At 42.7% G+C, this 14,979-nt stretch overlaps 1 protein-coding gene across 1 annotated transcript; it reads right to left on the bottom strand.

Moving 5' to 3' along the window:
* Window positions 1-1,395: 1,395 nt before the first annotated feature.
* pou2af2 (POU class 2 homeobox associating factor 2) lies at window positions 1,396-13,288 on the bottom strand. Its single transcript, XM_048984714.1, has 5 exons — window positions 12,914-13,288; window positions 8,359-8,459; window positions 3,805-3,847; window positions 3,131-3,432; window positions 1,396-2,462 (listed from the first exon to the last, which is right to left on the bottom strand). The coding sequence occupies exons 1-5, from the start codon at window positions 12,921-12,923 to the stop codon at window positions 2,070-2,072; spliced, it is 849 nt and encodes a 282-aa protein (XP_048840671.1). The 5' UTR covers window positions 12,924-13,288; the 3' UTR covers window positions 1,396-2,069.
* Between the last annotated feature and the right edge of the window lie 1,691 nt (window positions 13,289-14,979).

Genomic DNA, 14,979 nt, shown 5'->3' with positions numbered 1-14,979 from the left:
ATGGACGCCCATCCCATGAAGCTCCCAAAACACAATCTTTGCACTGGGGTTAATACCAGAGGAAGTTTAGAACTCTACAGTTACCGAGTCAACAGACCATTGATGATTTTTATGAACTGTGCATCTCAGTGCTTGGTGACCCCGTTCTGTTACTTCGCAGAGCCTTCCACTTCATAGCTGAGTTTCTGTTGTTCCTAAATGCCCCCACTTCGCAGTAATACCACTTACAGTTGACCCTGGAATATCTAGCGGGGAAGAAATTCCACAAACTGACTTACTGCAAAAGGTGGCATCCTATGACAGCACCAGGCTTGAACTCACTGAGCTCTTCAGAATGACCCATTCTTTCACACTCTTTTGTAAACCTGTCCCAATACTTTTGTCCATAAAGTGTATCTTCTAAATTTTGATTTTGAATTATTAATAGATACCAGGTGTTTTGTTTTGCTGGATCACGGTATGAGTTTGAACCCCATCCCAGAAAGTACTAGGCACGTTGCAGAGATATATACCCTGGACAGGGTGTTGGTACCTGTCAAAGCCAAACACATATTCACTGGTCTGCATAATTAGCTGCATAGAAAACACAGCCGTTTAAAAATATGGATGGGCCAATCCAAATTTTTCCAGTTCCGATGTGATTCCGATGCATATCTGACGATACTGATACCATAAGTGTTTTTCCTTTAATATTGGCGAATGCTTAATATGCTCCACAATTTTTCTCCCACTGGCAACAGCATCACTTGCACTTCGTTGCGATAGCAGCCACCCCTGTATCACAAGCTGTAGGGATGCGCAGCCCAAACTAGCGACTCCCAAACCATCCATTGCTTTTTCACATTACCCGCGTTGTCACGCACAATTGCGCGCACTTTCTTTAGTGGGATTTTCTACTAAACGTCACTCCCACCTCTAAAAACTTTGTTTTTCGCAAAGACTGCAAATCGCTCTGCTACAAGTTACAAAGCGTAAAATAGTTCTCGCGCTTCCCTTGCTGCGAAGGGTATGCGCATGACGTCACAGCAATCCGTAGTCACTACGCTCGCACCTCCTGAATGGCAATGTGGTTGATTTGAGCGATAGATTTAACACGAAGTAAGAGTTGTCTTTTTAAACACTGCAAAAACTAAATAAGTAAGTATTGGACGCGAATCGCTCATGAATAGCCGATTTCTGATCCAACAAGTAGGTCTTTATCGGCGCCGATTCCGATATCGGATCGGTGCGTCTCTATTAAACGCCATATATTGCACCATATAATTCTCTATGTATAGACTTAAGTTTGTTACATGGAAATTAGGTTGATATTGTTAATTAAGAGTTTATTCAGATTTCCTCTTAGAGCAAGTGCACACATTTAGTAACTATCAGACAAACAGCATGCTCATTAAATACCATTAAAACTACAGCATTTATTTGCTTTCCCTAAATTAATTATAAAACATACAATAGATATAATATGGATAATCGTTACAGTGCTTTTTACTTAAATGTTAAAGATTTGCATGATAATGAAAGAACAGAAACATTAATAACACAATTACAAAACAATGGAACCTGGAGCTGTAGTGTTTTTCTGCATATTCTGCTGTTCAAATGAACTAATGACTATGAAGGGATACAAATCTGTCTCAATTACATTGTTCTCCATAGACTAAATTTGAGCTGCACTTAAGTAAGAAAGTACCTTTCACAATCAATTAATGTGAAAATATTTAAAACATACATACAATAAGTATGCAGAGCATGACAATTTGCACTTCGGTCGACAATCACCAATAATTAGTCTTTGCAAATGTACTGGAAATTAGGCTACAAATATGCTACAAAAATTAACCAAGTTTATCTTGAAGAAAACAACATATAGACACACATCCACAATCACTTCAATACAAGAAGTAATGGTTTTGCTGTAGAAATAATTTACAGCGTAATTCCTTCAGTTGGGAAAAGGGGAGAAAGTCATGGCTTCAGGAGGGGGATCAAATGAAAAAGTCAGAAACGTCTCTTGTGAATGAGTGTCCTTAGTGAAGGGGCTCATTTCAGAATCAGCCATCTTCAGACCTTCAGTAGGCTCTCCGGATATCATAAGGTGACCATGAGCCAGCATCATCCTTCGACCAGGAGGGGGCGTCGCTGAGCACTGGTCCATTGTCCGACTCCTCGGAGGACAAGGGGGCTATTTTAGACGCCAGGTCACCAGGGGTGCCCATGTATGGGGAGCACGTGTAGCCAGAAGTAGGTGGGTACAGAGTTGGGTAGTGAACCTCCTCTAGTGAGTGCAAGTAAGGCTGGGACCCGGGTGTCCCAGAACCCCGGCTAGAGGCTCGGTAGTGCACCGGGCTCCCCGAATCCGGGCTGGACAGCGAGGCTGGGGCCACCACGGGGGCCAGACTGTCAGAGCACAGCCCCTCGGCCTGACTCACGGTGTCTGCCGCAGTCTGCTCCCATGCGTCCCTCTGCAGGTAAAATGCGTGAAGTAAAGGATTCAGACAGCAGTCTGAGCATATCTCTGCTTCAGAAGCGGATGAAAATGCAAATTCGTTAATCCTGACTGGACGGTATCTTTGCGTTGTGTTTTTTACTAACTACCATTTCCTAGGGCTGTAGTATGATTGGAGAATTCCAACAAAAACAGGATTTGTTGTGAATATTTTTGAATCGGTAGAAGACAGAGTGGAAGTTTGTGACTGGGACTCATGCTAATGGTGCACTGAAATTTTGTCTAATAGTGCCCATAACTGGCTCTGAGCATCAGAAATCTGTAGTGAAATAATGCTAGTCGCATTCTAGGCTCTTGGGAATGTTGGTAGCAACCTCATCATATAATGTGTATCAGTGAAGCAGAGGCGACATTGGATCCCGTAGCGAGGCGCTAAGTGGTAAACGAGTCCCTTCTGCTCAGATATGGAAAACAGATGATTGTTCAATTTGATCGTTTCCATCATTTCAGAAGTTGTTTCTTTAGCTTTGGTGCTGCTAACTTTGAATATTGGCTAAAGTCGAAATATCGACCGGCAACGTTGACCAAGATTGTCACCTCGAACCGACAACATTGTCTCGATTTTGAAGAATGTTGGCTGATACCGATATGTTAGCCGTTATACCGTACATCTCTGACTCTTACCAGGAGGAAGTGAGAGGAGTCCCCAGGAAAAGGTGGAAGTATGGAAGGCAAAGCCGACCCGGGGAAGAGGGAGCCCCCTCCGGGGGTGAAGGCCGTGTTCCGGTACTCCCCAAAGGGCTCAGTGTAGTAGCCATCTATGAGGGAAGAATAACCTGTCACAGAGGAGGTGTCGCAGGACAGCGGCTTGCCCCCCAAGGGCGAGGAGTAGGCCTCTCCTGGAAACTGTTTGCTTGGATGGCAGATCTCTGTGTCAGCCATGAAGGGTCTTCTCATGCCGTAGTAACCAGGAAGCACGTGGGAGCCTGCACCGGGAAATGAAAACACAAAGCCAGGCTTTCAGGTTGGCTGACAGTTATTTTCTTTTCCTTAATCTCCATGTGGCAGGGGCCAGCAGCACTGGCCCGGCAGCAAACGGGGAGCCAATCGGGTGGCCCCGCTGAGAAGGCCTAATTCAAACACTCTGCCAACAGACAGCTGAGAGATATCTGGTCTTATTCCACTGAAACGAGATGGACTCCTTAAAGATAAATATCAGTATTTGCTAAGCTAAATGCTTTGCATCTCTCACAGTTTCTCCTTCTGCTTACCATGACCACCGTGCATAGTTTGGGGATAATTGGTAATGGGATAATTGGTAAATTGTCATTTCACTGGTGTGTACGTCAGGACCTCACCTGAAACTGGGACGAAGGCCGGTTGGGAGGGACTCGACCCGCCCTGCAGAGAGAAGAATGTGTAATTATATCGCTGCTCCATACTGCCCCCTAGCGGTGGCTCTGCTACTGTGTCCCGAAGCGAAGTTACTGCCTCACTGGCGCTTCCTGCGGACGGATGCAGAAACCGAGCTGATGTTCGCGCGGACACCGGCTCCACAGGACAGTCACCATCACGTTCGTTTTCATTAAGTGTCACGACCTGGTCTGATTACACGTGGAGGGGGGTGGATGTGTGTATCAGGAAAAGTGTCTTTGTGATCATTGCATCAGCTCTGTCATCATGATGGGGGCGGGAGGGTAAGGCAGGTCAAAGCCTCCCCCACCTGGGACACAGGAAATCATATCATATTTACTGTCATATCAGCGTCACAGCGAAGCACATGGGCTCGTTCAGTCAACGCTTAGACTTGATGTCTTTTTTCCATGTTTCATGTAAAACATCTGTTATGACAGCAAGTCCTACAGTATTATAATGTTGATATTTGCGTATAACTGAATAGAATTATCTATATGAAGGGCATAGATTTGGATGGTAGGAACGTGTCGTAGGAGCACTGTGTGTGTTTTAGGGGGTAGGGGTGGGGGGCTGATTCGCTCCCTAGTCCCTACCAATGTTGAACCCAAATCTGCACCCTCCATATCTATCCGTTATGTATAATGAAGCACCAGCCAGTCAATCTCAGTCCAGTCAGAATCGATATTACTGTATGCAAGTTATTTTATTCACATTCTGTCAGCTACAGATGCAGGCCTTTCATTTGTTAAAATGAAGACGGCTGCATGAAGCAGAGCGAAGGCCCTGCTGGGCGTACAGGGAACAAAAGCCCAGCCAGCCAAAAGCCCCACTCCATTATAACGTGCTTAATGGGCCCAGGGAGCGACCCTGCAGAGCCCCTCTGACCGGCTTTGTGTTCTGTTACTATTTTGTGCTTTCGGCCTCAAGGATCCATCCATTCAGACAGATGCGACAAAGACATAAAAGGCCTACAAAGTGCATTAAAAAAAGTATGTGAATAAGCAGAAAGCGGATGCCATCATTAGATGTGGCCCAACACCAGCCAAACAATGACCTCATTCCGCTCTGTTCCTGAAGCCAAGCATCAGTGCACAAGAAGGCATTTCTGCTAGAGAGATATGCAAAACCTGCCTTATAACCCGGCAGATCGGAGGCACCTGTCCCTGTGTGGGATCTGGCAGCCGGCCACGCTGGATTAATGGCTACCACCCCCCACCCCTACATCTCCCCAGGGGAGGGGGTGCTGTAAGTGGTGCTTTGCGAGCTTCAGGCCCGGTGAAATGGGCGCTGGGCGCACTGGTGACCTGTCTCCAAGGACCGGCCATGTCTCGTTGTGGGGGGGAGAGGTGGAGACAGACGGAGAGAACGACAAGGTCCCCGGCGCTTTGCATACTGCAAACATGAAAGAGCTGATTCTGGGGCAGGTCTGGCTGGGAGGCATGCAAATTCTGAAGGTTCCATTTGAATGTCATTTGAATGCCAGCACCAAGACTTCCCTCCTGAGGACCCGTACGTCTCAGACCTCATCTACAGGCCCGATGGCAGGCTGGGGGGGGGGGGGGGGGGGCAGACACAGAAGGAAAAAGGAAGGGGGGAGCGAATCTCTGCATAGTTTTATTCAAGGACATGGAGACCACACCAGCGCTCGAGTGCCCAGACAGGCAGACTGCCTCATTCCACTGTTCCACAGCATTATCTCAACATTAAGCTTCAGACTCATATGATTTTCGACATGGAACCTGTTCATGTCGCGGGAAATATGAACCTGTAATGATCCTGTTTCATCGCCCGCATTCATTGAGTCATTCATTTTTGCACTGATAACTGCAAGAATGTTCCCAGCCAAGTGACAAGGAAGCTTGGCGTCTCAAAGAAGTTAATTTATAAATTCTCCTTTCCCACATTTGGGAAGGGGGGTTAGGGTTAGGGTTAGGGTTGGCCTGACATGACACAAGAGCTCCCGAAAAAAACAAACAAATGAGGGATGTATCAGGGCTGACCACATGAAGCAATTTCAGGAACCAGTGTCAATGGGTAGCTTAGTTATTGGGGCGAGGTCCATTAATTGGTGGCACTGTGTGGCTCAGTGGGTTGGGATACTGTGCCTGAGATCAGAAGGTTGTCGGTTTGAATCCCAGGATCAGCAGAGTGATGTCATTTTTAGCTCCCTCAGCAAGACCCTTAATCCCCAATTTCAATGACCACAAAAGTATACTGATTTGAGTAAAAATCCCTGCTAAATAAATGTAAAGTCATGCCATTTACAAAAAACTAAGGACAGATATAAATAATCGATCTGACTATCTCTGGTCTCCTGAGGTCAGCCTTCCTTTGGTGATTCTCTATTGCCACAATGGTGTTCCTGTGTTCTTCTCCGCAAACATGCATCTGGCATTTCTCCATTCCACAGAAGGCAGTGAACCTTCTACAGTCACTGCGGTTTCTATTGTTCCATAATGAATATAATTTGCCTGCTTAAACACTATTCGGCATATCGTGGCTCCATTTACTGACTTACAAATCCAGAATCATCTATCGTAGGGCAGTGGTGACTCTGGGGTCTATACCAGTAAGTTCCACAAAGAGGTAACTTGCCTCTGAGAGTGTGATTTTCTGTGCGTCCTGTGATCCATGTGTCTTACAAATAATAATAATAATCCTTCATTGGCCATTTGCACAGGTACATTGGAATTCGTTTCTTCACCAACCCCATCTTGCTCTTCACAGCTTGGGGGTCACAGCACAGGGTCAATCATCAAGCAGCACCCCTGGAGCTGGGGGTTAAGGTCCATGTTCAAGGGCTCAAAGACACAGGACCGTTCTGTCATGGCCAGGGTTCAAACCACCAACCTTCCGATCACAGGCATAGACAACGTAGTCCGATAAGCCGAGAACTTTGTTTTGACTTACATATTCTAAATTTGTCATTCTTCTGTATGGACCATGAAGGCCATGGGGACTGGTTATTTGTCAAGCAAAACCCACATCTGGATGTTAGGTCACTTCATAGGTGCCACCTGGTAATCTTTCGAATCCAGACCACGGCAGAAGTTCACATGATACCGAAGAACTGTCCTCAGACACAGATGTATTCAGATCGCATGCTTTTTTGGCTGTTATGAGATACTGTGACATGCAGCATGAAATCAGCAGGCATCTATGGCTGTATCCGCGAGGTTGTGAGTTCAAATCCCATGGCCAGCAGAGTAAACATCAACGACGGGCACCCAAGCAAGGCTCTTAACCACAACTACCCCAGGGAAGCTGGATGCTGGTTAACCCTTTGGTTGATCCTTCTCTCTGACCCCAAGTTTTTGTGACCTATACATAGCTTTGGACAAACCATCTACTGAATGAGTTTATTTGTTTATAATCGGGATCTGACTTATTAAATGGCTTATTAAATGAATACTTTCCGGGGCCTGATTTCTTAATGCATTACTTTTATTTAAGGAGAGCAATTTCTGTCGAATTAAGCTTTCAAGAGTATATTTGGCAAACATGGACATACTCTCATGAAAGTTTACTACTGCATACCAAGTGTTCTGGTAATAAAGTGGTATTGAGGCACCTCAGTGTAGCTCATTCCTGATAGTCACGTTAACTATCAGGTTACTTTACCTGTAGCCATAGCAACATGGAACCACAATGGAGAGAAGGGGAGTGGGGGGGGGGTTACCGGGAGTCCGGAATGGAAGCAGGAAAGGAAGGTCTCTTTGTAACAGTCACGCTTTTCTTATAACGATGACTCAACACACAAACTTCACTCCATGACTACAGTTTCCACTGTTACGTAGTGGGAACTTGGGGGGGGGGGGGGGGGGAACACCATATATGGTTTTGAATTGTAATTCTGCATGGGAATCTTTAAAAAATCAGCCGCCCCACACTGTACATGTGTGGGCTGAGGCAAATTTTTCAAGCAAATGGGAATGTCCAATATTGGACAGCTCTGAGTCATCTGACCCTAATGGCGACCCTTCTATGGAACACATGGAACCCGCAGACAGAGCCATGCCACAGCTAGCAGGAAAACCCCAAGCAAATCGTACCAGGCAGGCAGAATCGATGGGTGAGCGGGAGGGCCGGCCGCAAGAGAAGAAGCCTTTCCTGTTTGTTTAAAGCTCAAATTCAGTATTTCTGTTGCTGACAATGGCTGTCTTGTCTGAGGTCGGGGTGGGGGAGCGGGGGGGGGATGATGCGTCTCCGCAGGTGTGTTTGATGCTGGCTTTGCATAGCCAGCCCGCCACAGCCGGGAGGCGGCAGCACACTGCACTCGCAGCCGCAAACAGACATTCCCCTGTGCTTCTCTACCACCATGATGGAGGCGATCAGCAGATTTCGTTGGGCAGAACTTCGCTCATAGACAGCTGTTGCTCACTCAGTATCTAGCCAGCTATTCGTCATGATAACAAGAGAGAGAAAGGAAGAGAGAACAAATACTAATGGTGGGTAAGCAGATAGGTTCAGGCAAATTATCCAACTTATACACTCACATTGTATCTGGGCACGTTGGTCTGCCGTGATCTTTTCTCTGCCAGCAGGTCTTTCACTGTGTGCTTCACTCTGACGCCCTGATACACTCTCTTGGAGTACTCTGGAAGAAGGACATACATCTGTCTGTATCATAAACCGCAAAGGAGTTTTCATAATGTATTCCCAACGTACTGCACTCTCTACGTTTATTGGCTTCATGGTCTGGACTGAACATAAACATTAATAATAACATCCACATGTAGTATGGCTCCATATTGGCTGTGAGGTCAGTTATAGTAAAGTGGGTATAGATGCTGAAAGTAACAGATTTACAAGTCAGCAGAGGTGGCAATTTCAGGTCCAGAAAGTAAAAATCCAGAGCAGGATTTTGTTTCAACCACCAGTTGAATACTATGTGACTGTGACTCTTTATGCTCAACTGATTGGTTAAAACAAAATCCTGGACTGGATTTTTACTTTCTGGACCTGAAATTGCTACCTCTGCAAGTCGGCACCAAAGCAAATTAGCACACACAATATACAGCTAGCATGCATTTCAGGATTTGGTGATTATCGTACATTCTCTGAATTTCTACAAATGTGTAAAAGTAATTCTTACCTTTGTTGGAGAAAACAAATGTTAGTAAGTTCTTCTGGAAGAAAAGTTCCAGTAAATGTGTTTCTAACTTGCGTACTGCACTGCGTTGAATGTTCAGTAGACTACTTTCTCAAACCAATTTATACTGACAATTTAAACAAAAAATATTGCAAATGACTCCTCATATACAAATCGGGCTCCGCATTTGGTTATCGTTGTATGTTAGTCAAAACCCGTGTGACTGAAATAAACTGCTCATCTGTATAACTTGCAAGATCAGTGCATTTTAGGTCCTTTGGCTGTGTGTTGGTTTTATGGGTTTTAGGAAACTTAACAATTAAGGAAGCATTAAGAAACACGGAAGCGCACTGCCAAAGCCAGTGAAATGCGCTGTAGCGTTTGCTATAGTCTCGGGGCCATGTTTTGTTGGGACAGCAACTAAATTCACTGGGAATCCAGTATTTCGCAATGCACACAGTGAAGGTAAAATTCAATTAGCGCAGTGCATGTAAGGTTTCGCCATGTTACATTCCATGCAGAGTATTAATGACTCTTCTTCCGCGACTCGTTAGATTAGCGATTGGAGTGCTAAGTGTGCCCCAGACGGGCACCTCAGCATCAGCTCATCTGCAAGGGTGTCTGCTTCTTCTTCCATTAGCCCTGTTCTGATATGATTTACCGTGGACTCTTAGCATTTGGCTTAGCTCAGTATATAAGAGAAATACCCAGTTTATATGTATGTTTCTGAAATTTATGTTCATTAATAAGCATTATTATTGCAGAAGCTATTCCTATGCAGAAGTCACCAGTAGATCATCAGTTATGTAGATTTGACATTGAACAGATACTGTGCTGGGAACAGTGGTGGTTCTAGACCATTTCAACTGGGGGGAGGGGGGCAGACATTTGCTCTGTTAGGGGAGGCAAGTGCATTTGACTTTAATGTCCTTCAAGCATTACATAGATTCCCAGCATTAAGAAGCAAAAGACCATTTTGAAAACCAATGTTATTTATGCAGTGCTTTGCAGTTACATTCGACAGTGTTTACAAATATATAACTCACTCTGATTTCTTATAGCTTGATTTTGTTTTCTTTTGTTAACTTAGCTATTCACCAACTGAACGACTCAACCACCCAGTGCACCTGTGTTAAGTGTCCGTCAATAAAAGTTTACGTTTGTGTTTCGCCTGTTCCCAGCGCACAGTATTTTAGCACTCTCTCTCTCTCTCACACTCTCTCTCTCACACACACACACACACATTATATATATATATATAATCATAATCATACATTTATTTCAGATCCTATATATATATATATAGTGATATATTATACATATTATGTAGTGGCAAAAATCATACATTTATTTCAGACCCAAGTAGCGTGCTTGTTTTCACGGGGCACCGCTCCCCGCCCATGCTTGGAGGCGTCTCTTACTTCCTCTTTTGATTTCTGGATGTATTCTGGTTAACAGCACAATTTTTTATTTGATATAAAACTTCTTCTCGCAGTGCAAAAATGCAGATAAAAGGAAACAAAGTCATATTCGTGCAACCCGGCAGGTTACGTCGCTTAAGGAATCTTTTAAAATTAATTGAGTAAATTTGCTTTTTCTAATTTACTGGCATAACACTCATTCAACTGTTACTCATAAGTGTTTAAGCACTGTCAGTTTCCAGGTTACAAACAAGATCCGTTACCTAAGTCTGTCTCCAAGTCGAATGTGTAGGCAAGTCGGAAATATAATGATACAGTGCATAATAATTATTATGTGGTACTAATAACAGTAACTACATAAGGTACTGTACTGTACCTCGAACGGCTGAAACTGCGCGATCTTTTCACGAGTAGTGCACCTTCGCTATTACGAACCACTGTGTTTAAGTCGAATATTTAATATAATAGGCTGTACTGTATGGCACTCCGTTCGTAAGTATGAGTTGTCCGTAAGTCGGGCGTTCTTAACTCGGGAAGTAACTTGTACATGCTTCTACGATCGACAAAAGCGCGGCATCGTGTTGTATGCTGCATTTCCGGTGAATGAATTAAATAAGTAACCAAACAAGATGACAACAGGCCTCACTCATTAAGCACGGAAATGGAAACCGTCGAAAAATCAGATCAGAAACAATCGCAGTGCCGATAAAATGCAATCAAATCGTGCAGCTTTTCCTGTTAATTTTTCACAGAAAATCCGAATGATAGATGAATGTGGAGACCTATAACGCAAATTGTAGTTCCTATATATTAAACTCATTAACCTGATGTAAAAGTCTCAAGTGATAAAAAGTAGTTACTCCTTAATTTCTACATTTCTACATACACTCTGTAAAAAACGTTATTTAAGGTTTGTTAATCGGTTGAAAATAATCAGAACCAGGACGCAAGCCATCGTAAAGTAGGAATATATTTTAAGTCTATTTCAATTATAATTTCAATATAGGGTTGCCCCCCACATCCTGGGTTGTTCCCTGCCTTGTGCCCATTGCTTCCGGGATAGCATGGATGAATGGATGGATTTCAATATAGACTGAAATATCTGGTTCATTTTTCTGCAGGAAATGAGGGAAATGCTCGTATATACAAAGGAGTACATGAGCCATTGAGTGCCAATGCTAAACTTCGGTCTTTGGAGAATATGGTAATCCTTCATCATTATTCGTTTTTCTAAATAAGAAACAAACTTAAAGCCAACGTCACATTCGGATGCTGAAAATATCACCGATGAAAATGAAGAAAAAAAATTCGGAGCAAACGGAGCAAACCCACCGTAACCAAAGTCAAATTAAGCTAGTAATTATTAGAACCAGGACAGAGAATCTCTTTGACGTCGGATAAATAAGAATATTTCATTAAAGTTCATTGCACTTTTGAAATACGTTTACAGTTTCCCGATTTAGCATCTACAAGTGAAAATCTCCAGAAACAATTATTTCAAGATTAGCGTCATCACAGAAAAAAAGTTTCCTAATCCTAATATAAGATAAAACTCACGTATATCTTTACCATACCAGAAAACATTTCTCTTCACAAGAGGGATACCTGTCTGACAAGGCACAGTACAAACGAGTTAACGCTCTCATCATCGTCATCATCATCATCATCACCATCATCCGCGTCATCTTCATCATCATCATCATCACCGTCATCATGAGAAATTATTATAAAAATTTAAGAAGTTATCTATTTTATACAAAACATTTTAAAGGAAACTACACATTTGCACACCAATTCATTAAAAGTTACATTCAAAGTTTTCAGCAGCTTATCCTGATAAGGGTCGTCTGGGGCGGGGGCCGCTACCCCGGTTAGCACAGGGTACCAGCGTTAAACGCGATGCTGGAATGTCACTAAGGGATATTCAGACGATTAAGAGTTTTTCTTTAAAAATTTCCTAGGTAGCATAAATCCTTTTTATAGTTACCAGACACTATTTGCAATTTAGCATATGATAGGAAATTGCATGCAAAAAACACAGTGCTATGTAAAATAAGACAGCTTTATGAAAGTGGTTGAAGATAAGAGGCCACTGAACGCCACACTTGAGTGAATATTGAGAGAGATGCTCAAATTATCAGAAGTTTTGAAAGTCACATTCACTTAACAGCAAATAAACGCTTTCCTGTGAACTCGCTTTGTTATTTACAGTCGGCATAATACCTCCTAACTTTTCACTCCACTTATTCCCTTCCCAGGTGGATTACAATCTTTTAGCCTTGTATATAACTCTGTATTTTAATACATAGCGTATTTTTTTTAACATACTATGGTTTTGAAACGTTTCTCAGAGATTACATTCGGCTACTCGTCAGCCTCAGCTCTCTGCGATTGGACAAATATTAGATAATCCACACATTTCCAGCACGACAACATATATACCAAAATGATTAACTTTCTATTGACATGCTCCATGTATGCAAGGGCCTTGGCGCCTCGAGGCACCAAAAGAATTTATGTAAAGAAAGTTCTTCTTACCAGTTTCCATATTGTTCAGCTGCCTGTTGCCAGGTCCCTTTCTCTTGTCAGTTGTTTGAAATTAGTTGGTTATTTTAGGCGATAAACAAGGTAAGTAGTGATCATCATACAAAAGTCAGTATACACTCTTAACTCTAAAACTGTCCGGCGGACCTTTGGCCATTATATACCGGTCAAACTATTGCTTCTGAAGTTAGCTTACCCCATTTGCTTACATTCAAATAACCGCTAGGACGTTTTTCTTTCATTTGCATCGACATTCTAGATTAGAAAACAGAGGCAATATGCACAGCGAAAGCTACCTCAATTCACTTTTAAAATAAGAAATAAAATGAATTATCTATTATTATTTGTAGCAGTAATTGAGCTTTAGTAACTGTAATAAACCACATGCAAAGGCTTTGATGTATAAGTTATTGGTGACATTGAATTCCGGTCCAAAGACTCGTTTAAACAAATCTGTATTTTTATTAATTTCTTTTATTATTTGAAAACCCGCGCAATAGTGATTTTAGTAGAATGAAAACGTTTGTTCCGCAGTGAGGGCTCCCCAGAGGTTTGCTGGAGGCCAGGAGTTCTGCTTTGAATGAAGCCGTAGTTTCACTTAATGTGCGTCAGCTCAGTCCAGAGCAAGATATTTCGAGCTACAATTTATTTATTTATCTCACTGGATAAATATTTGTGGTTGTGTATGTTATAGACTATGCCAATACGTTTGTAATGGAAACAGTGGGCAACATTTGCAACCAAATATAAGTAGGCCTATTTGAATATATGTTTAAGAATATAGAGACAATATAATTTTTGCGTAATGAAATGAGGTTTTATAACTGTTTAGAATTTTCTTTCCGTCATTTGTGTGGATATATTGGAATAGAGGTTTGGACGCACCTCTTGGTCGAGATGTACCTCGACCGAACTCTACCGTTCCTGCTAAAACTCGCGTTCAACTCCACCAATTCGGACCTCGGTTCTGTCGAGAAAAATGTAGTCGCAGCTCGAATGAATAATTGGAACACGACAAAACAAAACAGACCTGCTAAAACCTGCACGGATCGATACGCGTGTCTGACGGGCTGAAACCAAGGCAAACGGACCGACTGGGATGCCGATGCCCATGAATCGTTTTCAGTGTCGCGACGTGAAAAAGCTGTGTACCTGTGGTTTTTTTAGCGCTTCACCTACAGTAGAGTGATCATGCCCCCTAAGAAAATGAGCAGTGATAGCAGCAAACCGAAGTAGTGAGAGTAGCTGTAGAATTTATAAAGGAAATTATAGCGCGACTGGAAGGTGGCGCACGTGTGTCTGCTCTTGCTTTGGAGTGTGGGATTGTCATTTATTTCAAGTTTATTGCTTTCATATGTGTTCTATTTCACGTGTGTATTAATTTTATATGGATTGTTAATGATTTTTATCATTAGTTAGGTAGATCTGTTTAAATAGGCAATCATTTGGGGATTTCGAACGGATTTAAGTCATTTACGTTATTTCTTATGGGGAAATTCGACTTTGACCTCGACCAAATTGCAGCTCGACCAGCCTTCTAGAACGAATTAAGTTTGTGTTTAAAGGTACCACTTTAATACAGTACTTAATGAATGAGAAGTATATCTCCCCCTCCCCCATTATGTCTGTGCACAAATCATTTCAATATGTTTGGTGTCCTTTTCAGGCTTACGGGGGTCCGGAGTCTATCCCAGAAGTTATGGCCGCAAGACGGGGAATAAAAAAGATGTTTGTTGTTATCATAATACAATAGCAATCTAATTCATCATAGTAAGGAAATTGTCAGTTTGTAGATCCCATCTCGCACTTCATGAGACACAGCTTGGGGTTCAAAGTACCCATTGGGATTTAAACCAACTACCTTCCAGTCAGGGGGGCCCAATTTGCCCATACACACCATCTCAATTTGTCATGGGCAAAGGTTGGCAATAACTCTTCTTAAAAACTTTAAATGTCTCTGAAACCTCTGCAGTTTACAACATATCCTACAAAATGCCTCTACTTCTTTTAAAAATATGAATCTGAGTAATAAAAATAAAACACCTATTTTTAGATAACGT

This window comes from Brienomyrus brachyistius, chromosome 18, assembly GCF_023856365.1.
Source record: "Brienomyrus brachyistius isolate T26 chromosome 18, BBRACH_0.4, whole genome shotgun sequence".
NCBI lineage: Eukaryota > Metazoa > Chordata > Actinopteri > Osteoglossiformes > Mormyridae > Brienomyrus > Brienomyrus brachyistius.
The sequence above is the reverse complement of the archived record's forward strand: the minus strand, read 5'-3'. Positions and strand labels throughout refer to the sequence as shown.

Bases quoted from the DNA above. Each gene is read 5' to 3' on its own strand.
- pou2af2 (XM_048984714.1), bottom strand. The intron at 3,433-3,804 runs GTGAGGTCCTGA...TTCCCGGTGCAG, and splicing joins GGCCTTCGTCCCAGTTTCAG to GCTCCCACGTGCTTCCTGGT. The intron at 2,463-3,130 runs GTAAGAGTCAGA...TTTTACCTGCAG, and splicing joins ACTCCTCTCACTTCCTCCTG to AGGGACGCATGGGAGCAGAC.